This window comes from Anser cygnoides, chromosome 1 (genome assembly GCF_040182565.1).
Source record: "Anser cygnoides isolate HZ-2024a breed goose chromosome 1, Taihu_goose_T2T_genome, whole genome shotgun sequence".
NCBI lineage: Eukaryota > Metazoa > Chordata > Aves > Anseriformes > Anatidae > Anser > Anser cygnoides.
Genome location: NC_089873.1, coordinates 209333786 through 209360349, shown reverse-complemented (window position 1 = coordinate 209360349; position 26564 = coordinate 209333786). Strand labels below are relative to the sequence as shown.

Below are 26564 nucleotides of genomic sequence, written 5' to 3'. Positions count from 1 at the left end.
GGAACCAATGCTGCTCTGGGACTTGAAACCAAGAGGGACCAAGAGGGACCCAGAGGGACCAAGAGGGATCTCTTCTGCCTCTGGCCAGAGAAACCTGGGCCACATCATCTCACTGCTCTGAGCATCCCACTCCCCAGGGAGGCATGTGGGGACTTTCCTACTGAGCTCTGAAGATCTTCTTGGTGTCTCCACCACCAGACACATGGGAACAGCTCGCTGTTAGGCAGTCTGGGGAGGGCTGTGTCTGAGGGAATGGAAATGCCAAAAGCAGGGCTGGGGTGGCCTTTGCATCAGCCGTGGCTGGGTGGAGACCAAAGAAGCCCTGGACTGAGTAATGGTGAGGCTTCCCAAGAGCACGTCCCTGGAGAGCATGGGTGGCAGGAATAGGAGCAGGATCAGGAATAGGATCAGAGCATGCAGCACTTGTTTCTGTCTCCTTCCCATCACTGAGCTCCTTCTCCATCTCCAGCTGCTCCCGGGAGGTGCAGAGCTCTCACGGCACATCGCGTCTCTCTGCATCTCCTTGCTTCAACAGAGATCTCCTTGCTGCGTTTGTACTTTGGTTCCTGGGAAAAACAAACACCGGCGAGCCCCACCAGGGCTGTTAAACCTGCAAACTGACCTTTCGCTCCTGTTTGAAACCCTTTCTGTCGCCAAAACAGAAGGCTTGGAGCAGAGGTGCATGGGCAGAGTCGTGGGGCTGGCGGGGAGCGCGGTGTTTTGGTGCCTCCCTTCGCAAGCACGTCCCTGTTTGCTGCGGGTGCTCCCTTCCTGTGGGGTGGGAGCTGATAACAAATGCAATAACATACAGGTTGGGGCACTCCCAGGGGATTAGGGATGTCTGACTGAAGAAGTGCAAACCGCCCCCGAGCAGTTTTACAGGGTGTAAATATCGCCAACTGTGGTGCGCGTGAAGCTGAACCATTGAGGAAAAGATAATCCCTACGAAAACAAAGACTCGTGGGGCTCTAAACTCACCCCATTCCCTTTCCTGGTGCCAGTCTTGTTAAACAGTGTCGCTGCCCTCTTGCCAAACCGCATCCCAGGGTAGGTGCCCGAAGGGAACCAAAAGGACCCGTGTGTCAGCCGCCCGCTGTGCTGGGATGGCTGCGGGAGCGACACTCGTGGCACAAGGTCCCTTTGGTTCCCCATCACCCGGGAGGGGGAAGCACAGCCACGTTAATAGATTATCCTGCTGATTTTGCAAGTCTGAGTGAAAGCATTGTTCCCGACGCAGCCAGCCTCTTGCGCCCCGGCCCTGCAATGCAATTAGGCTAGGCTGCTCCTTGCAAAATCTCGTTAGCAAAACCCCATCCTGGCGCGCAGCAGATGTTGCATCTCACGTGGTTGTCATCCATCCCCCCCCCCCCCCCCCGGCTTTTTTCCCTCCCTGCAGCTGGCTTGACATGCTCCAGATCCCAGTGAGCCTAAAGCTCAGAAATCTGCACCAGGAAGCATTTATAATAAGACAGTCGCCAATTATAAAACCAATTAGAGGGCGATTTGCTCACTGCTGCCCTTTTTGTGGGATTGGACTAGCTGGAGACAGGAATGATATTTTCTGGTTTAATTGCAGTCAGAAAGAAAACGTGTTTTGGGGGAAATAGTACTTAAAGGGAGAGCAGAGGAAAAAGCCACGTGCTTTTTGGTGGGAGGCAAAATTACACCACCAAATGCAAGATAAGTGCAATGATCAGATCTTGATTCCCCCCCCACCCCTCCCCGCCCAAGGGATTTCAGTAACCCAAAGCCAGAGGGAGCAAACTGGCCCGGATCCATCCTGGCCTCCCATAAGCCAGCCCTGCTACCTCTGCGACCAGCCTGACATCGAGAGGGACCTCAAAGCCCTCTCCAGCCCCCGTCTCTGCTGTCCACCTCTGCCCCATGTCCCCTGTAGGAGGAAGGACGTGGGCAGGAGGATATGAATCACGAGGAACTGGAGTTACTAAGTTCATCCCTCCCTGTATTATCTGTCTATACCTTTCCACAGGTCCACAGGACCGTCTGCACCACCCTTCTCCAAGTTATGTTTCGTTGCCTGGAGCTCAGCAGCCATTTCAGCAGCCACTTTTAGGGAGGGCACATAGCCCGGACAGCGCCTGGGTTCCCTTGGGATGCTCCAGGCCAGGCTGTCCTGAGGGGTGGAGACGTGTGGATGGCTCTCATGGCCCAAGTGGAGTCGAGAGCAATAAATCAAAGCCCTCCCACAGGACCATCTCGTGGCTGCCACGGCTCTGGGGTGGCTGATGCCTGAGCCCCAAAGTCCCCAGGGTGTACGTGGGGGTGTGCTGCCCTGTTTTTTTCAGTGTCCCGGTGCTGGGAGGGTGACATGACCCCGTGTTTGCTTTTGGGAGAAGCCCCCGCCTGTGTAAATGTTATTGCTCACCTGGTTTCTGTCTCCTGCGAGGAAGGGAGGGGATGAAAGCAAGGTGGTGACCTTCTGTGGTCAGAGCATCCCTGCCCCTCTCCTCCCTCTGCACACACAAACGCCAGGCCCTGTAATTCCACCTATCTGCAGGACAAGACCTTTATCTCTTTCCGCTCCATTGGCAGGAAAAGGGAAGCAAAGTTCAATGCCTGCCCTGTTTTTTTTTTTGGACCCAGTTCCTGCTGGTCCCTGTGAGTCACGGGCTACATGGCCACGACCAGGGCCGTGTGTTGTGAGTGGGACCTCAGCAGCTTCTCTGGGAACTGAAAAACCCAGGTAATTTAATGCTGGGGAGCTCCAGTTTGAGGGATTTGGGAAACCTCAGGATTTTTTTCTGGGGAGGCTGACCCATGGATGAGTCTTATCCTGGTGGGGGCAGCTCCACAGCATTAGAGCAAGCTGATGATGAGGGGTCTGGAGCACCTGAGGCAAGAGGAGAGGCTGAGACAGGTGGGACCCTCCGGCCTGGAGAAGAGAAGGCTCAGGGAGACCTTCTCAATGTGCCTAAATATCCCTGAGGGTCCTCAGACCTGGTGCCCCTGCCCCCTAAGGACCTCTGAGAGCTGATCTCAGACACCCCCACCACCATCAGGCAGGGCAGAGGCATCCCCTGCTGCTGGCTGCTTCCTCGGTGGTACAAAACAGGATAACTCCTGTTAATCCTGATACTAAACACCACCACTCCTCTCCCACCCCTCTCTGCATTCAGAGATGCTGAAAAATAAAGTGCAGGTGCCTCTTGGCTGAGCTGCTGTCAGACTGCCTCCCTCTAGTGCTTATCCCAACCTCCTGCAACTCTGCAGCCTGGAGGGAACCAGCCCTTGGGGGTGATCCTGTCCAGTTTGTGTCCGGATGAAGCTTGAATTGTTTTTAAGGTGTGCGGTGCTGGCTGGGTGAGGTGGGAACAGCAGGAGGTGCTTACAAAGCACCAGATCGTCCCTCTGAGGAACAGGGGCAATGCGAGTCCTCATGTGCAAAGGCTGGGGGAACTGGAGTTACTTCGGGTGTAGCTAACCTGAAAAAAATGGAGAAAGAAGGAAAATGAGTTTTTCCTCTCCCCCCCTTCAAATTAGATAGAGCAACAAAATGGGAAAGTTTCTGCCAGTTTTCTTTTCCCCGTCCGCTCCCAGCCCCCAGCTGAACATCGCTTTCCAAACCGGGTTGATCAAGTGGCACCACACCGGTTTTGGTGGCAGGACGAGGATTTAATCCTTCTGTTCCAGCCACAAAGCTTTCGGATCACCACGTTTTCTCCATCTGCAGGAGGGCAGACCTCCTGGGGGAGGACACTTGGTTTTTGGGACCCGTGGCTAAGCCCACCGTCTGCGTTGAGCTTCTCTGGGTGAACTGCTTGGGTCGGGCCTTGTAACTCTTCCTCTAAACGCATGGCTCTTCCCTAGTCCTGCAGGGGTTCATTTTTGGGTGGATCCCCAGGCCCCAGTGTTTGAGACCATGGCTGTGGGTGGTGCTCTCAGCTCCCAGTGCCTTCCACCAGAAAGTCCCTGGAGCAAAGTGAGAGGGAGAAAAGCCTGGACATCAGCTGCTGGAGGGCTTGCAGGAACAACAAGCGGTCTTACAAAAGGAGATGGGTCACTGGGGCTGCAGTGATGTGAAAATGTACCATTATCTGCCGGGATAATTATAGCAGAGCTGTGCTGATGCTGGAACAGAACAACCAGCCCGGGGAGGGGGTCTGGTGCTGTGCCCGTGTCCTGCGGAGAGCACGAGGTCCTCTGCCAGGAAGCCTTGCTCCGTATTCCCCCGTCCCCTCACTTACCCGGTGTTTTTCTCCTGTCTCGCAGGAAATCTGCGACGATCCCCGTCTCTTTGTGGACGGGATCAGCTCCCACGACTTACACCAGGGCCAGGTCGGAAACTGCTGGTTCGTGGCTGCCTGCTCCTCCCTGGCGTCCCGCGAGTCTCTGTGGCAGAAGGTAAGCGGTGCCCCACACCGGGGGAAATCTTGTCTGCAACACCCTCGTGTTGTGTTTGTCTGGCTCAAAAACTGCATCTTCAGGAATGCCTCAGGCCCTGAAAAACTGATCGGGTGAAAAAACTCTCTGAAAGGAGTATTTTTCAAGGGGAATTCAGCGGTCGTGACCGCAGCCACGTCACGCTTGAGCCAAACTCTTGGCCAGTTTCTCCATAACCAAGAGAATCATGCCCCATCCTGTCCTTCCAGATCGCAAATCTGACCCTCTCCACTCCAGAATAACCTATAAATAAATAAATAAATAAATGAGGTTGCTCAGCTGCAGTGTTGGAAGTCCCTCATCCCACGGTGCTTCCCCTTTGGGTGCTCAGCGTGTGCCCACCTTGGTGAGGAGCCCCCTTGCGCTGGGGCAGGTAGGGTGATTTAGGGGTATTATTCTCCAAAGCGTGTGTCCCCGGCGTGTCCCACGGATGGAAGGGAGCACTGCTGCTCTGTCACGGGGCAGGAAGACACCGAGGAGCTGCAGCAGTGCCAGGGGCTGCAAAATGGGACAGACCATGGGGGGCAGGAGGTGCTCAGTGCCGTGTCTTGGCCAGCCTGCGCTCGTTTCTACCACGTCCTCTGTGGCAGAAGAAGTAAATCCTATGAAAGGCAAAGCAAACATAGCCCTCAGTCCCCGGTACAGGTGAGTCTCATCCTAGCACAAGAGACCAGCAAGTTGCAAGCCCCTTTTTCTAGCTTTTACTGCAAAAAGGCAGCCACCAAAGCCCTGTAGGGTTGGCAGGGTCACCCACAGCCTCCTACTGCAGCAGACCCAAAGGTTTTGCCTCCACCTTGTGCATCAGCTCTGCTGCTGCGGGTGGCTTTTGTGGTCATAAACACTGAGCTCCGCCTTGGGAATTTGTTGCAGCAACCTTGCTTTCTGTTAAATTCAAGTCTTTCCTATATATTCCTATATATATTTCCTATATGGGAAGAGGATGGCTGTTGTTGGCCCCTGGATAAGCAGTGAGGTTTCCACGTTTGTGGCCATTGTGCCGGCCGTGGCTGTTGTTACTGGTGTGGTGCAAGGCGTTGTTTGGGTTGTTCCTCCCCAGGGCGAGTTGTCCTCCCCGCTCACCATTCACCTCCAGCCCTGCCCTGGGAGGCGCCAACCAAACAGGAGCCAAGTCCCTTTGGACGCCTCATTATTTCGGTTTGCCGGCAGCACTGCTCTTCCTCCCTTGGCGATTTTGCTGTGGGTGTTTGTGACTTCTCATTTTCCATGCCCTTAACCCTCAGAGGCTCTTCTTTACCTGCCTCCTTGCATCCTGCTCTCTGTCAGAAAGGTTTGTTTTCCAGCAAAACCAAAAGCTGTGATCCTCTCCCCGAGCCCAGGGATGTTCACTTTGCTGTGGCATTCACTGCAGGGCTCTGGTTTTTGAGACTTCTGAATTAGCTAGGACCCTTGCTCACCATTTCCTTTAAGAGCTCATGATGAAGATTGCCCTGCAAGGAGTGAGTGTGGCTATAAACTGCAGCAGCAGCAACTTTTAGAGCACAATGGGAGAAGTCAAGTGCACAGATTAACCCCTTTAGCCAAACGCAAAATTCTTCAGCTGTCATTAGACACCAAAATATTTCTGGTTCGGAGTTCGGGAGGAGTTGAAAGATGCTGATGCAGGTGTTAATATCACTGAAATATCAGTCCAGGTCTCTCACTGCTCCTAGAAAATGTAATCCTGATTTACACCAGGATGTAACTTGCTCCATGTGTCCCTTGCTCCACTGCATGCAGTGAAACTCTTCCTCCCAACATGAGCAAGTGCTGGGAAGGAGGATTTCTTCCAGGGAACGGGACAAGCCAACACACCCCGAAGTTTACCAAGAGATGATTTTATTCACACTTTCACCCACGTCACCCCAAGGCTCCCTCCGTGTCCCTCCTCCCCATCAAGCCCATGCTGTTTGAGTCACTGGGTGGGACTTAGGGGCTGGAAGTGAATTGAGAGCAGTTTTCTAATTTCCTGAGCCTTGTCTGCCTCTACATGGTTTTAGATGTCAGCTGTGGTCTTTCAGATACATCTGGCTCTTCTGAAAAGAAATCAAAGCAGAGGGACAGGAACCAGGAGACCAAGTGATTTGGACCCCTCTACATCACCAGCTAGCCTGCTCTCCTGCTCCCTTCCCGTATGTTTCCAGGGCAGTGTTGGATCTGAGGGTAAAAGATCCAACAAACCGAGGACCACAAGGCACTGCCACATGCAGCTCAGCTCAGAAAGGCCTCCAGGGTTACCTGAAGGCATTTTAAACTTGTAAAACCCAAAGGTTGGTTCAATAGCTGGTGCTGAAGGTGTTTTAAAGCTTGTAAACAAGTGAGGCAAAAGCTCAGAAGACAGCAAGAAGGGGCTGGTTTCCTCAGATCTCTCTTTGCCCCTTCAAATAGTAAGCCTTAGCTCCTTTGCCTCTGTTCTCAGGGTCTTAAGGAGCGATAGGGGACTGGTGAGTACAGGAGAAATCCCAGGAAAATGTCCCAGCTTGGGCTCCTGGTGCCTGGGACTTGTCTGGTCAAGGGCATCTTCTGGTGGTCTTTTTTGGGGACTTCTTCTGGAATTTGAATTGTGTGACATAGCCCAAGTGATGGCAGCGCCTTTTGTAAAAAAAGTTTAGAAAAGCACTTTCCTGGAGTTCATTTAACACAGCTTGAGCTCCCAAAGGGCCCTGCAAACACATCCTGTGGCAGGAGCCAACACGAGTCACAAATAGGATGGGGAGAACCAAAGGACACGGCACTGTAAGTTGTTCCCTCTGAAGCTTTGTGATGAAACCCTGGACTCTCTGAGAGTCCAAACCAGTGACTTTACCCCAAAGATACCAGGTCACACTTGCAGGAGTCAGGCCTTTTCCATGATGCTCCTAAAACCATGATGGTGGGCTAGCCATCGTCTCATGGTGCATCTTGGCAGAGGGGCATGGCTCGGCGTGGCACCTCTCCTTGGGGTCCACAGCCTCTTGGAGGCACCCAGCACCCTGCAACGAGGAACACGTTACCCAGAACCCCCCTTCCTCTGCCTGGAGGACCCACCAGCAGAGCACCGGTGGGCCCCATATAACCTTGCCCAGCAGTTTTTAAGGAATGAGGGATCCCAGGTTAGGCACAGTGGTCTTGCAACACCCAGACTGTGTCCGAGTCCAGTTCCCGGGAGCACCAAGGTGAAGTCCACACACGAGCACCCTCTCCAGCATCAGTCCAGTCCATCTGAGGGCAGGCAGACTTATGCTGAGGTGCTGGTGTCCCCCAGGGCTTCCTGCTGCAGCATGTGGGGCCACCTGCACCATCCAGAAGAAGACACAGAGTCCTGAAGCTTGACCATGAGTCAAAGTTGAGCTCCTGCAGAGATGAAGGACAACCACACATGGGGACAAACTGGCATGAGCACAGCCAGCGGGGCAGGAGAAACTCTTCCCTTCCATCTGGCACTTGTGAATCCCCATCTGGGCACAGTGTCCAGTTTGGGGGTCTCCAGAAGACTGGAAGATGTGAGTGAGACCGCCTGAAGGAGACCACCAAGATGGTCAGGGCTGGAGCACAGGGCAAGCAAGGAGATGCTGAGAGAGGTGGGAGAAGGGAAGATGAAGGAGAAGCTTTTTGCTGTCTGCAGCTTCCAAAAGGGAGGATGCAGACCAGACAGAGCCAAATTCAAGCACAATCACAGAGCAAAACTCAACAGCACGAGCTGTAGCACGGGAAATAGAAATATTTATTATTTTCCCTTTACAAGAAATAAAGGGAAAAAGGAAATATTTCCAGCATGTCATGGTCTGATGCTGATTTAACCGTGAAGTCTTGCTTTGAGCAGAGGGTTGGACCAGACCCCTCCAGAGGCTCTACAACCCAGATTATCTCAAAAACCCATGTGCTGAGAAAACCACCGCTGCCAAAACCTGCAGGATGGTTGTCCTGGCTGTGCACCTTCGTTTAGGGCTAACGAGCCCTGCTCCAGCTTGCTGGAGCGGTTGTCAGGGAGGTTGCCAGGGAGGCTGACATCAGACATCCCTTCCCTATAGATTATCGTGCACAGCGGCACCATCGGTTCCTGCTCTGCAAAGGAGACGGGAGGGCACCCAGAGGAAGCCCCCGAGGGCGTTTTGCGTCACCGGCCCGGGTTGCCTAGCACCGCTGGGACCGCGGTGGAGAAGGGCCACCAGAATTTTTCCCCCCTGCGTGTCCTATCTGGGAGCCAAACGGTGCCGGGGACGGAGCAGAGGAGCCGCGGAGGAGATGGCAGCCGAGGCAGGCGAGCTCAAGCTGCCCTTCGTCCACGATGACCAGCTCACCCGCTGCATGCGACTGAGGGTCCAGAGCCTGCAGCAGAAAAAAGGCAGGCCCCAGGACGGCGAGAAGCTGCTGCAGCCCAACGAGCACGTCTACCGGGTGGATTTCCTCCGGCAGCACAACCTGCGCTTCCTCCGCTGGGACATCCAGCTGGAGACATGTGGGAAGGTGACGGTGACCGGCACCTCCCAGCACTGGACTCCCGATCTCACCCACCTCATGAACCGGCAGCTGCTGGAGCCCGTGGGCATCTTCTGGAAGAAGCCGGGGGCCAAGGAAGTGGAGTGCAATGAGGCCGATGCCCAGGAGTTTGGGGAGCGGCTAGTGGAGTTGGCCAGGATCCGCAAGGTGATGTATTTCCTCCTCGCTTTCACCGACGGCCTTGAACCTGCTCAGCTGAAGGGCTCCATCGTTTTTAAAGCCTGACTCCCTTTTGCCTGGCCCTTCTTGCTCCAGCTATGCTTCTGTCTTCGTTTTTTTTTTTTTTTTTCTCCTTTCTTTCGTTCAGTTCTTTGTTGCTTTTATGGGGTTCTTCATTGAAGGATGGCGTCACAAAAAAGTGGAGAACAGCTTGGTGCTTGGGGAGCCCCTCACCCTGAGAAACATTCCCAAAACGTGCTCTCGCCTGTCTGAGTGATGGGAAAGAGGGAGGATGAGCCATGCTGTGTTTACCTAAGTATAAGTGAATTCAGCTGGGATTCACCAAGCCCGACTGGCAGGGTTTAGCTGGCTTGGAAATATTTGTCTCCCTAACCCCTCCAACCGTGGCACCTGGATACAAAAAGTCTGATGGAAGAATAAGAACCTGCCACGCTACAAACCTGGAGAGAGCCCTGGCTTCCAGTTTCCACCCTAATCATCCAAAAGAGGGGGTGTGTTGGAGATGGAGCACTTCTTGCAAGGATGCTGAGTGCTGGCAGTGGCTGTGGCTGCTCAGTGTCTCTGAAGACTGGTCCTGTGGAGGTTCGCCGTGCCGTGAAGCCCAAGTGGGGAGGTGGGATTCAGCTTGTCGCCCACCTTGTGCTGCCTGGGGATTTTTGGTACTGGGAAGGGTTGGAGCAGGCATGTGTGTGCAGAGCCGAGCAAGTGAGCTAGCAGCTCAGAGCAGGCTGTAGCTCTGAGCCAGCAGGGAGTCCCCTGCAGCAAAGCCAATTTGTGCATCGTTTGTGCCTCAAAACACCCAGTAATATATTTATCCTCGAGCATCTATGGAGAGCAGTGAGGTCGCAGAGCACTTCACAGACCACAGATTAGGAGCCTGCTGCTGTCCTCCAAAGGCAGTATCTCCTCTCTCTGAATGCCAAGGCAGGGACTGGTGCCTGGGTGGTCGTGGGAGCAGAGCGGGTAGAGAGTACCTCTGGAAGTTTAGGAGCAGGAGATGTGTCTGGCTTGTCCAATGACTGTGGATAAACTGCTAAGTTTGGACATGCCTTTTCCTTCCACCAGAAAGCGAAGGATACTTTGGTGCAGTTTCTTGAGACCCACAGATGGAAATGTGCTTTGAAAGAGTCAAGTATTATTACGATTGGTCCTGCAGGTTTTGCTAGGATTGAACCCAAATGTGAGTGAGCACTCCTTAAGGTATGGACGGAGATTTTCCTGATGTATATGAGGAGAGGGCAGTGATGGGAAAGCCAGGATGAGAAGGCTTCATACCTATGCCATACTGATTTGTGGGGGCCAGCCCAAAAAGAGTTTGTTCCAAGCTCTTCTTCTGAGCCTCCAGAGATGCTGGAGTCCAGGTCCTCCCCAGCCCAATGACAGCTTATAAAATGATAAACACCACCTGTGTCAGACAGAGAGGGGAAGACAAACAGGAAGATTTCAGCAAGCTACGTGCTGGAGAAATGGTGGGAGCTTTGAGTTCAGTATCCACTGGATCCCACAGCCATGCCATGGGCTCTGCTGGAGAAGCTGTTGTTGCTTTTTAGACCCCGAAATGCTGGACCCAAAGACGAGAGGTAAAAGGGTATCCATCTCTGCTTGGCGATAGCATGGACTTACTGTGGGCCAAACCCACTTCTAGGGTCCCAGAAGACCTTCTTACAGGAGACCCGTCCTTGTACATCCCAGAGCAGAGCTCCTGACTGCAAACCACATCAGACCAAATAACAGGACTCACTGTCACCCTCCAAAAGGGTTTCTGCACGCCAGGTCTCACAACACGCCATCGCTACGTTGCTGGTTGCTTGGGTAGAGTTCCTGCAGCAGGTCCCTTGCTTGGTATTGATGTACCAGAGTGAATAAAAGCCTAGTCAACAGGGTTCCCCGTAAGGACTGTGGCTGTGTGTGTTTTCTTCATGCCCTTCTTGGTAGCTGCCCCAGTCCTGCATGCAGCAAAGCAGAACCCACTAATTTCCAAGTCACTGTTGGTATTTCTGAGCACCTTTTCCTCTTGTGAAAAGTAAAATGAACTTTAACCTTTTTATCTCTTGAAGCATTAATTGAACATTTTGTGGTCGGTCTGTGGAGGGGTTTGAAACTGGGCGGAGGAGGAAAAATGCTCCTCAGGTGGATCTCATCTTTCTGCCAGAGCTGGGGGTGGGAGGTGAGTGGGGCATTCTGATTTCTCTCTCCCATAGGGCAGATGATCCACGTTATAACACTCGCTGAGACTCACCCCACACAGTTTCAGCAGCCCATAAGGGCTTTCAGGTACACCACTCTGTCCCATCTCCTAGGGGAATTTCATCTTGGTTTGTTCAGCACAGCAGGGTCCCTCCCTCCCCTTCCTCAGCTGGCAAGTTCCCAGCAGAACTTCTACCAATTCCTCTTCTAGTCACGGATGTTTCTCCAGGGTCACAGGTGCCTTCTCTTTTAATTAGCCACTCCTAAGAAAAATAAGAAAAAACCTAAACCAGCATAGGGAAATGTTACAAATTAGATCTGGAACCTGGTGTTTCTGGGCTCCCAATTTACCTGTCTCTGTGCCCTTTCCCTGTAAATTTATCCTACAAAAGTGTCACAGCTCCAGATTTTGGGAGCCCCTAAGCAAAAAGCAGCAGAGTTGTGTGAATGAAGAGATGCCACCTTCGGTGCCTCAACACAACCAAGTTGAGACCAGGACTCAGCAGGACCCCTGGTCCAGGCCATGTTCTCCAGAGTCCTCTGAGAAAGGATGGAGATAGGAACCTGCTTTGGCAGGGGGGTTGGACCCGATGATCTTTCAAGGTCCCCTCCAACCCCTGCAATTCTGTGATTCTGTGATATCTGGGGAGATATCTGCCCTACCATGCCAGTCCATGGCCACAGACACCCGTGGCAGTGGGTGGAGGAGATGGGGGGACCCTCATCTTCCCTCTGGTCAGTGTAAAAACTGCAACCACAGTGCAACCACAGCTCCTGATGCCACCAGCAGCAGAGGATGCTCTCAGCACTGTCCCCATATGAAGGTGGAGGAGGACGGTGGGGGACCAGTATCTTCTGCCACCGCTGATGGCAGTGCCAGCCCTCAGAACCAGCCAGCTGGAAGTGGCAGCTACCAGCTTTGGCTCGGTAGCTGCCTTTAATCAATGCTGTAATCATTTCTAAGCCCACATTAATAGCGAGTTGATTAGCACAATGGCCCTCTATGACAATTCATTAGCATGAGCGCCAGTCAGGAGGGAATCGATGGGGACTGATGGTCTGACCTTCCCTGGCAGCGTCCCAGAGGGAGTCTGGGGCATATCTTTTATTAGCACTCCTGGAAAACACCAAACCCTCCAAAAGCGGCTCTTGTTCATGGCTCTGTCTGCTCCGCTTCTATTGATCCAGACAACTCAAGAGTGCCAGTGAGCTCAGGGAGCTGATGGCGTCGTTAATATTTCAATTGTCTTTAATTCCGAGAAGCAATAAAAGTCCTGGGCTGGATCATTTCTGGTATTTAAGGAGCTGGGGGGGTTGTCCAAAGAGAGGGCTCTCTGCAGTTGTGGCTGCAACCACCAAAAAGCACAAGGCTCCAGCAGCTGGACCAGGGCCAAGGCCTGGTGCTGGGGTCTCACCATGGCCTGGGACTTCCTAAAGAGCCTCTTCCCATAGCTGTGTCCTGTCCTGTCCCACCCCAACACTTACAGCTGGTCCCCACAGGACAGGTAGTGACTATTTAGGTGTGCTGGAGCATGCTCTGGTAATTATTGTCCCCATGGGCACACTAGGGCCTTTCATCTCTTAGGTCGTGACACGTGGGAAGCAGTTAAGTCAAGAAGTGAAGGAGTCGACGGTCAGTCACAGCTACACCAGTCAGTACTTGTTAACTGTCGAGCCCATTAATTGCACAGGGCCTCACAGCCCACCCTGGTCATGATGTAGGAGCATGTTATCTTCACCCTCACCAAAAACTCTTTGTTGTGTGTCTCTGTCCTGTTTCTAAACAAAATGCAGTTCCTCTGAAAAGGAGCAGCTGTGCATGGCTGTATCCATTTCTGGCCCAGCTGTTGGGTGGATTTTCTGTCTGATTGTGCTCACAGACATGAAAGTCTACGGACTGTGGCAATTACCCATCACTTTTGCCTTGTCCCACTGACAGTGCCGATGGCCATGACACCAAACCTGCACTACCTCAACCCCTCAACTGCTTTAGTGTTTCTGTCACCTCGGTCCTTCTTTTCCCTGGAGCGTGTCCAGAGAAGGGCTCCGAAGCTGGGGAAGGGCCAGGGACACAAGTCCTGTGAGGAGCGGCTGAGGGACCTGGGGGGGTTTGGGCTGGAGAAGAGGAGGCTCAGGGCAGGCCTTATTGCTCTCTGCAACTGCCTGAAAGGGAGGGGTGGGGAGCTGGGGGTCAGCCTCTTCTCACAGGTAACCAGGGATAGGACCAGAGGGAATGGCCTCAAGTTGTGCCAGGGGAGGTTCGGGCTGGAAATGAGGAGACATTTCTTCTCAGCAAGAGCGGTCAGGCATTGGGACGGGTTGCCCAGGGAGGTGGTGGGGTCCCCGTCCCTGGGGGTGTTCAAGGCAAGGTTGGATGTGGTGCTTAGGGACAGGGTTTAGTGGGTGACATTGGTGGTAGGGGGACGGTTGGACCAGATGATCTTGGAGGTCTTTTCCAGTCTTAATAATTCTATTATCTCCCTGTGCTTGCTTGGATGACTATAGCAGCTCTTACCAGGGATGAATGAGGACCCTACAGTGATGGGACCTTGCTTTCTCACACTTTTCTTTAGTAGAGCAGATGTACACAGAGTGATGCTCCCTGTTCATTACCACCCAGTAACTGAGCACAATACTTGCTTTTGGGACAGTCCAATCACACCACAATCAAGAAAGAGGACCAAAGAAAGATTTTAACGGTACCCTTCTGACACTAAAATTCACAAAAGTTTGGTCATAAGAATAGCCATCAATGAGATTGTGCCTGTCAGTGTTCTAGAGGCATTTGGATAATGCCCTCAGTAATAAGCTTTAACTTTTGGGTAGCCCTAAAGTGGTCAGGCAGTTGGACTTGATGATATTTGTAGGTCCCTTCCAACTGTTCAATTCTATTGTAAAAACTTTCCCAAGAATAGCCATCCCTAATCAAATCAAGGACAAAAAAAAGGTTGCTGTTCCAAAAGCCTGTCTGCAGCAGTAGACGGCAGCAGATTTCCAGGGTAAAATGATAAGAACAAGGCCAAGGAGAGGTATAACAGAAACAGAGCTGTGAGAGATCCTTAGCTGCAAATCTAGTCTGCCTTGGAAGAGCCAGGCCCAGAATATTGGCCGGATGGTCTGTAAGCAAGCCCACCTCCCTCACATTCTTCCTTATCTTTGATATTGTCTTCATTAGGTCTGGGTTGGGAACTAAACCTAACAAAAAAGGGAATAACCTGGGTGCACGTCTCCCCTCTGTCTCCTCCCCGTGCTGAACGCAGGTCATCCCGGACTGGAAGGAGCAGGAGTGGAACCCCGAGAAACCGGAGAGCTACGCAGGGATCTTCCACTTCCAGTTCTGGCGCTTCGGGCAGTGGCTGGACGTGGTCATAGATGACCGCCTGCCCACACTCCACAACCAGCTCATCTACTGCCACTCCAACTCCAGGAACGAGTTCTGGTGCGCCTTGGTGGAGAAAGCTTATGCCAAGTAGGTACCTGGGCAGTTGCAGAGCAAAGTGGGACCTGCACACCATGGTTTTCCTCTCTGTTCATTCATCAGTTGGCTTATACTGGTGGAAAATGGTTGTAGTGACAAAATGCTGTGGGCTCCACAGGTGTCTGATGCCAAGTCGGAATTGTAGGTTATTATTTCAGAGTTCGGCTCATTACTTAACAAAGTGTCAGAGGTGGCACTGGTATGGGGAGGCAATGTGATTTTTCCTGCTTCTGTATGAGCTGAGGATAATCCTTTCTTCAAGGGGATGCATTGGTTTTTAGATCAGAAGCAGACCAAAGGCTGTTAGGGCATATTTGTGATCATGGTCTCCACATCCAGCCTCATCCCTTCCCCTTCTGTGTATAAGGCCTAGTCAAAAACTGGAACATAACAATTTGAGGTTGCTTTAGCCTCAGATGGAACAGATGTCTTGTCAAAACAGCAGCTTTCCTGGGGAGGAGTGGGACATATCTCAGGTATACAGAAATTGGAAGAAAAACCCTTCACTAGCCTTGATTTACCTTCAGAGCAAAATATCCTCCAACTCCACTTTGATTTAAATAACGCCTATCCCCAGGATTTCAAAAGCACTGCAGACAGCACAGATCCTATATTTTCATCAATTTTTTTTGCTGTCTCCACCTACTGAAAGACTTCCTAGAAATGTCTGTTCTCCATACTGCCTCAAGAATTGTCCCAGGTCTCTCAAAATCCAAGCTAGTGCTGTTGTGCCATTCCTCTCACCCTCTTTCAGGCTGTCAGGCTGTTATGAGGCCCTGGATGGAGGGAACACAGCAGATGCCCTGGTAGACTTTACTGGTGGGGTCTCTGAACCAATTGACCTGACCGAAGGGGACTACATCACCGATGAAGCCAAGCGAAACCTCCTGTTTGAGCGTGTGTTGAAGGTGCACAACCGGGGAGGCCTCATCAGCTGCTCCATCAAAGTAAGCAACATTGCCTGCGTGGTCTTGGTCTCATGGGAACAGGCATTTTAGGGTGCTCTTTGTCTTACCCTGCTGGAGATATCTAAAATAAATCAGATAAATTGTGGCCAAGGGATCCTACTTTGTCATCTACAGGAAAAAAAGTAGAAAAAAGAGACTCAAGCCTGGATCCAACCATATGTATTCCTCATTGCTATGTCCACGAACCCAGGTTTATACCATTACCATTTAAATACTTACCATTAAATTACCATTTAAATACTTTAAATTTAAGATTCACTTCCAGAAAAAAAGCATTTTGGTGTCTGTGTGCAGACTTCTCCACAAACACTGGGTGCCAGTTGTCCCAGTATAACCAATAGGATGAGCTTTATCGGTTGACATTAAGGGAGCTCAGAAACCTCACACTACAGGTGAAGACGAGAAAGGATCTAGTAGCTAATACAACATCTGATACTTCTGCGGAGGCAACTATCTCTCTCCCTGAGCATTGGTGTCTTCTCCTTGTGTCCCCTGCCCAGGCCACATCGGCGGCTGACATGGAGGCCCGCCTGGCTTGTGGGCTGGTGAAGGGCCACGCGTACGCGGTGACAGACGTGAGGAAGGTCCGCCTGGGTCACGGCCTGCTCTCCTTCTTCAAGTCGGAGAAGCTGGATATGATCCGCATGCGGAACCCGTGGGGTGAACGGGAGTGGAACGGACCTTGGAGTGACACGTGAGTGGGACAGGCAGCAGTAGCACCTTTTTTGTTGGTAAAAGCTGGGGTAGAGCAGGCCCTGAGGCATGAAACAATTTGGCTATATCTACACCCATAAGATAACATTGTACAAGCAGTTGTGGGATGCTGCTTCAACCAATGTCCTAAACCTACTATTTCAATGGGGTGGTGGTATTTTTTGCCCTGGGGTCCCTGAAGAGCACAAGAGGAGGGTGGATGAGCTTGGCAGACCTTGCCATTGAGGCTCTGATGGGTGCTGTGGTGAAATCATTGGCATTTTCACTCTTGTGAAGGATGGTTTTACCTCACCTTTCCACTCCCAGTCTTGTTCCAGCCAAACTAATACCCAGCAGAGTCAGCCTCTACCACTGCTGACTGCTGTGATGTCTGGGGGGATGGGATGGGATGGGATGGGATGGGATGGGATGGGATGGGATGAATAACCAAGGGTTGGTGTAACCAGAGGCTGTGGCTGGTATTATCCATTTTGTTATCCTTTACTGATAGGGTTGTAATTGCACCAAAATCTCACCCAGCTGGATTCAGCTCCACTGGTCAGAAAGGAAGTAAAAGCTTAGGGCCATGGTTTAGTGGGTGACATTGGTAGTGGGGTGATGGTTGGACCAGATGATCTTGGAAGTCTTTTCCAACCCTAATGATTCTGTGATTCTATGATTCTCTGAGCCATCCTGCATTCCCCCCATGTCTGGGAGACGAGCTAACCAGAGAAGTGTGGGGACTGGTTGCATGGCTGGAGCTTTATATATGCTTCATGCCCCTCAGATCCTTCTGAGGCCAAGTACCCCCTTGAATTCTGTTGCCCCTTGCCCTTGCAGTAATGATTCTGCTCTCTTCCCACAGCTCTGAGGAGTGGCAGAAAGTGAGCAAAAGTGAAAGAGAGAAGATGGGGATGACGGTGGAAGACGATGGAGAGTTCTGGTGAGTCCCTCCTGGGGCTGCTGCCATGGGCTATGCTCACAGAGTCCTCCCACTCCGTGAAGCATCTGAGTCATAGAATCATAAAATCATAGAAGAGGCTGACCCCAGCTCCCCACACCTTCCTTTTAGGCAGTTGCAGAGAGCAATAAGGTCTGCCCTGAGCCTCCTCTTCTCCAGACCAAACCCCCCTAGTTCCCTCAGGTGCTCCTCACAGGACTTGTGTCCCAGGCCCTTCCCCAGCTTCGGAGCCCTTCTCTGGACACGCTCCAGGGCCTCGGTGTCCTTCTGGTAGTGAGGGGCCCAAAGCTGAACACAATTTCCATTTCCATGCAACCAGCCATCCAGAGCAAACAGCCTTCCAAACCATAGGATCTTTAGTGAAGCCTCCTAATTGAGCCCGCAGGTATTAGCTTTGGATGGCCGTGACCCTAGGATTGCAAGCTGCTCAGTATCACGCTGGTTCCAAACAGTTTCAGTTGGAAACTTGTTGAACATAACAGTCTCACCAGGTACACATTTCAATACCACGTGTACCCATCCATGGAGGAAGAGAACTGCTCTGCTTCCACCACTCCAAAACATGTAATTCCTCTGTATGAACCAAAGAACTGTTTACTGCATGGGGAAAGGTATCTCCACCTCTTTGTTGGTGTCAGCCATCAGAGGCTACCCACACACAGTCTCTAACAGGTGATCAGGAAACTCCCTGCAACGTACTGCTCAGGGGAACAAAGCAGCATAACCCAACTCTGTCCTTTCTGACTTAGGATGACCTTTGAAGACTTCTGCAAATACTTCACGGACATCATCAAGTGCCGTCTCATCAACACATCCTACCTCAGCATCCATAAGACCTGGGAGGAGGCAGTGCTCCACGGGGCATGGACCAGAAGTGAAGACCCCTTGAAGAACCGTAGCGGAGGCTGTATCAACCACAAGAACACCTTTTTACAGAACCCCCAAGTGAGTCATGTAGCCTAGGACCTTCTGGAGCCTTCACACACATTTCCAAGGATTGAAAGGTCCTACAGGGATCTAGAAGTCCAAAACAGCTGCCAGACCTCTATGCTAGTAGATTTAATGTGACCTTTCTCAGGCTGAGACCCCTGGGCACAGCATGACCAGCATCCAGGCCAACTCTTTTAACCTTATCCCTCTTAATAGGGAAACTACATCCATGGGCTTGGTGTAGAGCACCTTGGCACAAGCAAACAGCAAACTTTGCCACAGGGTAGTTGTGGTAGCTGATGCCAGTTAAACAAGGCCAGGAACCCTTTCCAACTATTTGGATGCCTGAATGATCAAATCCCATTTTCTTTCTTCAGACCTTGACACTGTGAAATTTTCTTGGACAGATGCAGTCTGTAGGGCCATTTTCTTCTAGCTGGGCTTTCAGAAAAGGCCCTGCTGTGTGGTTAATCAAGCTTTTCCGTCTTGCTCTGAACTGGGATTCTGTGTAACATGAGACACGTTTTTTTAAGTCCTTCATCTAACACAAAGATAAAGGATGCTTTTGTCCATTGCAGGAGTTGTCATCAAGAATGTGGGAGAGTTGTTTTCAGCTCCCAGCTCTTTATTAGCCTTTCTTTTAGGTCTCTGTGAACATAATTCCTACTTCCATGCCTCATATGAGGACTTGTGGCAGACTGCAAGGGATGAAATGCTCTGGTATAAGGCTTCATCATGACACCTTGGGTTCTGCAGAGCAATTCAAAGATGGGCTTACCCCCACCCATGCCCAGTGCTCCTTTTCTTAGTGTCCTTCCTCACCTTCCTCTCTTTGCTTCCAGTACGTGTTTGATGTGAAGAAGGCGGAAGATGAAGTGCTGATCTCCATCCAGCAGAAGCCAAAAAGAACCAGTCGCAAAGAAGGCAAAGGAGAGAACTTGGCCATAGGCTTTGATATCCATAAGGTAGACAGTGGATCCTGCATGTTAACCCGAATACTCTCAGTAAATTTGTTAGTAGCAGAGTGCTACCCCAGTGTTGCGTGAGCACTGGTATAATGTTTAATCATTACTCTGTGTGCCCCCGTGGGTGTCCTCAGCACAGCCTGCCCCCCTCCAGTGATGGTGAGAGATTTTAGAAGTGAGGAGTGACAGCACAGAAAGTTTCTCCATGCTAAAGGCAATGGTTAGTCTGTCACCTCTGAATGCTGAAATTTGCTAGACTGACCCTCAAATGTAGCTTGATAGGCCTCCAGTGTCAAGCTGGAATGAACAAGAACGAGTTTACAAGCCACCAGAGCTGTGAGAGCCACATCAAAGCCTACTTTCCATCCAGCTTATTTGGCATCACTTTGCCGTTTCTCTTAATTCCAGCCCTCCCAGCACTGTGGGATCAGCCTTTGCTGTCTTCCCCCCAGTTGGACACCGGGATGTTTTCCCTTGGTGCTGTCCTGCTGACTGTCCCACTGTGTTCTGTGCCCAGGTGGAGCTGAACAGGAACTACCGCATGCACACCCTGCAGCAGAAGGTGGCCAGCTCCATCTACATCAACTCCCGCAGCGTCTTCCTGAGGACGGACCTGAAGGAAGGCCGCTACGTCATCATCCCCACCACGTTTGACCCTGGGCACGAGGGCGAGTTCCTTCTCAGGGTTTTCACAGATGTGCCTTCAGATTGCCGGTAAGGAGCGGTGATGGGGAGGAACTGGCAATTTGGAGAAAACCTTGTGCTTTTTATGGCAGGAATTGGCCAAAGTCTTGCCCAGAGCTGCTGCACGGCTTCCTTGCAATGGTGGCCAACAGAAAGGGCATCTTTACTGCTCTCTTTACAGAAAAGTTCCCACTCTGCTTCTAAGTGTGACATGGGAGAGCTTCTCAACCCTGGGATGAGAGGGAGGTCAGAGTAGGGAGCAGAGTCCTGCGGTGGATGGTTCATAGTCCTTCCATCCTGCTGGAGACAACTCCTTGGCCTGCCCATCAGGTGAGGCTGGGCACGTCTCAAAGGCTACACATTTCTCCCCAACAGAGAGCTGACGCTGGATGAGCCACCGCACACCTGCTGGAGTGGGATGTGCGGCTACCCGCAGGTGGTGTCCCAGATCCACGTCCTTGCTGCAGCTGGGCTCAGGAACCAGGACTCCCAAGGAGGTAATGGCCTTTCTCTGCCTCTCGTGTAGTCCCGGAGCAGCTGGGACGTGGTCATTTCAGGGGGAGAAGACACAGGTGGCTTCACCGGCTGGTAGGTAGCTGGGATTTATGATATGGGTAAATATCCATATGGGATAAATGATCCTCACATCATTTTTCAATGAAAGTGTCTGGTTCGGATGCCAGAGGAAGAGAAAGTCCATGGAGAATCTCCATGGAGAATCAATCTCACTTCTTACAATGGACATGATATGGGAGCTGTTTTATTTAAGCTGTTGGCTAGGATTCTTGGGAAAGCCTCCCAAAAAAGCCCTTGGCAGTGGTTCTAAAATCTTCCAGGCTTTCCTCCTGAGTGCAAGCAGTTGTAAAAGTCAGCAATCATGTTTAAAGGCCTGGTAGTAGGAAGGACAGACAAGCCATGGTACAGGGTAATGTTTGCTGTAGTCTTCACGTTATTTATCACATGCCATGAAGGAAGTCTTCCTATAAAAGTGTTCAGGGAGGGAATTTTACCCTAGGTAGGTTGTGTTTTTTTTTTTTTCTCAGGTTACTCGCAGTGCCTGTAGCAGTGCAGGGAAATCTGCAGCCAAAAGTTCCTGAGCTGTTCAGAGAAACATGATTCCTTCAGACAGGGTTATAAGCGGATTCCATAAAACATTTTTTTTCAGCAAGATGCCCCTGGGAATGGCTTTTCCCAGCTGTGTTCCAGCTGCTCAGCTCCCACCGCCAGCAGCCTGCTGGTTTGGTGGTTTCCAGTGCAATGGTATCTCTCCCAACTCCCAGCCCAGTCCTTTCACACTGCTTTGGAAACAGTGATTTACAGACTGGAATTTGGCTCCAGCTATGATGGAATACAAGGATTTTATGAGACATACCAAAAGCAAGGTCAGTTTGGAAAAACAGCTGTGAAATAAAGCAGCTGTGTCTTACCAGGGGAGCCGGGACCTTACAAAAGAAAGGTGAAGAGGTGGTCTGGCAAACGAAGAGGTGACTCTTATATCCCTGGACCTCAGGAGGGGGTGGTTTGTTTCTCCTCATTCCCACATTTCCCTTGGACAAGAAAACATGTTCACCTAGTCTGTTTCCATCATAGCCACTAAAGACCACGGTGAGAAAATGCATCTGGCAGCTAAATTTCCGTAGCAGTAACTCACTGTCTACTGAAATTCCCAGGACGTGCACTTGTTTCAGAAGGGAAAAATGTTGTCTAATGAGGGACTCTTCCTCTCTCCTAGAAGCTCAGGTTGTGAGCTGGTAGTCTCTGAACTTGGTAACTCCACTCCCTATCTCCCCATCTTTGTGGCCTGCTTGTTCCCCACGAGTGTCTTGTTCCAGATGGGATAATCCTATAACCATCCTTTCCCACTGACCTGGTACACATTCTTCATGAACATCTTTTCTGGCTTTCCCACTCACCAGTTTAATCTCCTCTGGATCCCACTCATTTCCCTTGTTTGCCCCACAATGTCCAATCTTTCTCTTCCCCATGTCTCTTGCTACCACCAATGATCTTTCCTTTTTTTGTCATTTTGATCTTTTCCCTGAATTCTTGCTCACAACAAATACTCCGAGAGCCATCTTCACCATTTTAAACACCTTTTAAATATATTTCCATCCTGAGGCTCCCCATTCTGTCACTGGTTCCCCATCAGTGCCCAAATCCGTCTTGAATCTCATAGCTTAGCACATCTTGGCATGTAATTTTGGCCCAGCTTTGTGCTGTCTCTCATCACCTTAATCATCCAGTATTTTTCTTACCCCAGCATTAGTCCTTATCCTGAAAGGCATTTGAGTCTCATTCGATCTGGGAGGAATTTAAGATGTGCCAATGATTTGTGCTTAGAGGTGAAAAACATATGCCCTGCTGAGCTAGCTAGTCCTCACCTTAAATTAACACCAAGTCTGGTTCCAGAGTATATGAGCTGCAGTGGGAGCAAGTGGGTTTTTGCAGGCACTTTTGGTTCTTCTTGGTGTCTCCTTGCAAGAAACAAGATCCATGAGCCCATCTCTCTTCTCTATGGCTTTACTTCCACCAACCTTCAGCAAATCCTGCTGGAGAGACATAAACATGACAGTATCTTCCATGAAAGGTTAATCCCAGAGGCAAGGAGCATTCAGAGTGAGGAAGGAGGGCTTAAGTAGAATATGGGGTCACAGAAGAGGTGGCCACATCAGAGCAGTCTGTCACCATCCCATCGGGTGACCATGTCACCTAACAGGGGTAACCCCAAGACCAGCAGCAGAGCTTCATGGACATCATCTTTGGAGATATCCAAAAGATATCCATCTCCTCTGGTGGGGAGTGGAGGAAAATTGCTGCTTGCAGTCCCTGTGAAAGCGCTCTGAGAAATGGCAGGAGATACAAAAAAAAAAAAGGATAAATTCCCTTTTCTCTCACCAGGAGCTGACCCTTACGTGATCATAAAGTCCGAAGGGCAAAAGGTTCGCTCCCCAGTGAAGAAGGACACGGTGTCTCCAGAATTCGATGTGAAAGGCCTCTTCTACCGCAAGAAGCCAGGACAACCCATCATAGTTCAGGTACCAGCAAACCCCTTCTCCTTCCCGATGTGGGAAGGTTGCTTGCATCCCTCGAGGATCCTCCCTTACCTGTTCCGTTTCTCCAGATCTGGAACCACAACTTGATAAGTGACGAGTTCTTGGGCCAGGTGTCACTCACGGGAGACCCCAGCAACCCGCAGTCAGTGCACACGCTGCACCTCCAGGACAAAGGGAACAGGAGATCAAACGATCTTCCTGGCACCATCGCCGTGAGGCTGCTCAGCAGCAACGTGCTCACCAATGTCTGAGCCCTCAAGGACTCTTCTCCGGTGCCACATATGTATATATATACATATATAGACGTGCACACATATATATACACCCAGCCTCTCTACCACCTGCAAGTGTATATGAACAATGCATGCATTCCACTCAAAGGAGCCAAATTTGTGTTTTCAATGTTCAAAATGGTGCCTTTTGGGGGAACCGCAACGATCCTTCTGCCGGCGTCCTCTGCAGCCCCATCACCGCCACGCACCCCGGGGCATCTGTGCGTGTCCCGACAGCCAGAGCACGATGCCCGGGTGCTCTTTGTTTACACAGGGGTGGCACGCACGTGCCACCGTGCACACGTGTGGCTGCCGTGGTGCCACCAGCCGCTTCAATGCATCTCCAATGTGTCTGCTTGGGTTTAGAGTAGGGCGCGGGGAGTCTTCTCCCCGTGAATTGCCATTTAATCGCTTATCCGAGGAGGCCACGTCAGCAAAGCAGAAGTGGAAAAATAGACTGGGGCTTTTGGGATGTTTTCCGGGTTTCTGAAGGATGGCAAAGATGCCAACGACCATGGCAGGACAGCTGTTCTCCAGAGTCAGGTTTTTGAGCCGGTCTGGTCTCACCTCCTGTGTGTGCCTCTCAAACTGCCGTGGTGCCTGCTGTCTCCATTGCTTCATGCAGTCCCTGTCTCTAGAGCTTGAATTTGGCTTTTGGTTGAGTGGGGTTGGGTTGTTTGACAGATACATTCAACATTTAGGTAAGAGGAGAACAGTTCCTCCAAAGTCCAGAGCATCAGGTCCGATGGATGAGAAGCTTTGCTCAACGGGCATCAGCTTTACTGCTGCATGCAGATCTCCATCGCATTGTTTCTCAGTGCTTCACTTTCCCAAGTTCTTTTTGAAAGCCGTGGGGTTTTATCTTGTGCTAAAGGAGAGGAGCACTACTCCCAGAGCAGCCTGAAATACTAGAAATATTTAATTCATAGTGTCCATCTCCCACCTTCAATTTCCATCTGCTGGCCTGGAGGATGAGTTGCACTGGGCTAAAGTCAGTCCCACAAGCACAACCCAAACACGTTTGCAGGGGACTGAGCACGGTCCTGCAGTGTGCAGGATCATGCTCTGCTCCTGTTTGCCATGAACCCTGGGTTTATCTTCCCTGTTCCCCTGGGTGGCAGAATCCGGCTTCATTTCAGCCATCCCAGATGAAGGAAAAAAAGCCCTCGTCTGCCCCATCTGATCAAGGCACATTGCAAAGCACTTTTTCTTCTGTTGTTTAGGTGTAGGGTTTTTTATGTGCCTTTCAAAATGGTGTGAGGTAAGGGTTTTTCTGTGAACTCGACATGATTTTTTAACATGTAGATCTTTTGCAGTCACCTCCGTGCAAGGGGAAGGGAACACACATGATGCAATGCTTCCTGTAAATGGGATTTTTTTAGTAGGTACAAGGCAATCATGATAAATTCTGGCCTGAGCAGAGTCCTCTGGCTGCAAGAACAAGTGAACACGCAAGCCCTCTACTGCTACAGCAAGTAGGATTTCTGTCTATCCTGCTAAATACCTGTGTTTGTGCTGTAAAGCTGTAATTTTTTAAAGTCCCTAAAGATCTGCTAGGTCTGTAACATGGTAAATTGTTTCCCAAAGTCAAGTTAGGTGCCAGCTCCAAGCCTGGTGCCTCCTGAAGCGGTACAGCTTCATGGATGTTTGTAGGCTGTTCTCCTTTCCTCATCGTTAGCTGCCAAGCTCCTAAGGGTACAAATTGGATTTTGGGCAGCATGATCGAGGGTTATTCCGATTTGGTCCTGGGTTTGTGCATGGGACTCATCACCAAAAATAAGTGGAAGCAGCACCGTGGGGCCAGAAAGTCTGCTTTAGGTTTTAGGAGAGGATCTGGGATGCCTGGAAATACCCGGGAGAGGAGGGAGAAGAGCCACCGAGCTGGAGGAGAACATCACAGGAACGTCACAGGAGCTTTGCACCATCAGCAGCAGGTGGGGACAGCCAGCGTGCCTGCTTGAGCCTCGTTTTCTCAGGAAATCAGGCTGCCCATCGCTTCAGCCTTTTGGCCGGGGTGCCCCAAAAAATGGCAAACCGCACCGTGAGCCCCGAGGAGCGGCGCTGAAGCTTGCTGGGGGGTAGCGATGCCCCGACATCCACGGCCAGGCTCCTTCCTTCTACAGAGAATCAAGCCATAAAGAAAGGCAGCTTTTTAATACCTTCTTCAAAACAAAAATCATCATCATGCCATATCAGGACCAAAAGTTTTTAATATTAGTAATAGTTCTCTTCTTTTTTCTTTTTTCTTTTTTTTTTTTTTTTTTAAATATTAAGTTAGAAGCCTTCTTTTCCCCTTCATTTCCAAGGGAATGACAAAAAATATCTTTTTTTTTTTTTCTTTTGTTTGTAGAGTGGACTGGGGAGGGCAGTTATTGAAATGCCATTGTGATTCTTGATGCCTTTTCTCTTTGAATGAAGCAAATGGAAACATTCAAGGTTTCTTGATAAGCCTGCTAAGCACTTTCCAGTCCCCCTGAGATGGTGTAGGACATATCTCTGATTTATTTTCCATTTTTTTATGAATCATTTCATTGATTGCGAGTAGCCTGCCATTGCACTCTGTGAAATCCTTTTTATTTCTCGTGTTGTGAGTATGTTAAACCAGGCTATGACTTGTCTTCACCTCCAAAGGCACTGACGTGTCACGGTGCACAAGATCAGAGAGCGGGCCAAACAGAAAGCCAACGTTGTACAGCTGTAAACCTCCTATAAATAAATTGGGTATATTTTATTCAGAATCCCTGCCTCTGAGTTCTTCCAGAAAGCTTCGGATGGGTGCAAGGTGGCCCTGCGGAGCTTTATTGATGCGCTTGGTTCACTGGACCCATCCCAGGCTCCCCAAGGGTCCTGCAGCATCTCCTCACCCCTCCAGCATTGCGAGCTGCTAGGGATTTCTCTTTGTTAACATTAAACTACCAAAACTGTCATGTTAGGCCTATTTTCCATCTGCAAAAGCATCTCCGAGGTGGAACAGCCCAGCATGGCCACAAGATGGGGCTGGAACCCTTCTCCCCTCTATCCTGGGGCTTCCCACCCCAATACCCACAGGCAGACCCCACAGACACCCAGAGCAGGGCTTGAGTGATACTGGGCATGGCCCCAGGTGGGTGGCCATAAATAAATCACCGGTGCTGGGCTTCAAACCAGCGATGTCTGGTCAGAGCTGGCTCCTGCAAGAGGGCCGGGAGGCAGCAGGGAGTTCCTAAGGGCTGGGGAAGGGATGGGGTGGCCGTGATGTGGCTTTTCCCCCGTTCTCAGCAGAGTTCCTGGTGCACCTTTAGGGATGGAGGCTCCCTCACACCACGCCTTACTTCTG

The 26564-nt window shown here is 50.9% G+C and overlaps 2 protein-coding genes across 2 annotated transcripts in view; both read left to right on the top strand.

Moving 5' to 3' along the window:
- Positions 1-25986, top strand: part of CAPN5 (calpain 5) — a 47043-nt gene extending 21057 nt beyond the window's left edge. The window contains exons 3-13 of the mRNA XM_048051057.2: positions 4231-4362; positions 14505-14713; positions 15477-15669; positions 16191-16384; positions 17249-17326; positions 18094-18289; positions 19117-19239; positions 19757-19953; positions 20299-20420; positions 22822-22958; positions 23045-25986. Of these exons, the coding sequence (XP_047907014.2) occupies positions 4231-4362; positions 14505-14713; positions 15477-15669; positions 16191-16384; positions 17249-17326; positions 18094-18289; positions 19117-19239; positions 19757-19953; positions 20299-20420; positions 22822-22958; positions 23045-23227 (1764 nt within the window). The 3' untranslated portion in view covers positions 23228-25986. The remainder of the gene's footprint in view (positions 1-4230; positions 4363-14504; positions 14714-15476; positions 15670-16190; positions 16385-17248; positions 17327-18093; positions 18290-19116; positions 19240-19756; positions 19954-20298; positions 20421-22821; positions 22959-23044) is intronic.
- On the top strand, positions 4417-14237 carry OMP (olfactory marker protein). The gene has a single exon (XM_013191262.3). The coding sequence runs from the start codon at positions 8623-8625 to the stop codon at positions 9100-9102; it is 480 nt and encodes a 159-aa protein (XP_013046716.3). The 5' UTR covers positions 4417-8622; the 3' UTR covers positions 9103-14237.
- Positions 25987-26564: the final 578 nt, after the last annotated feature.

Coding starts and splice junctions, on each gene's coding strand:
- OMP (XM_013191262.3), top strand. CDS start 8,623: ATGGCAGCCGAGGCAGGCGAGCTCAAGCTGCCCTTCGTCCACGATGAC.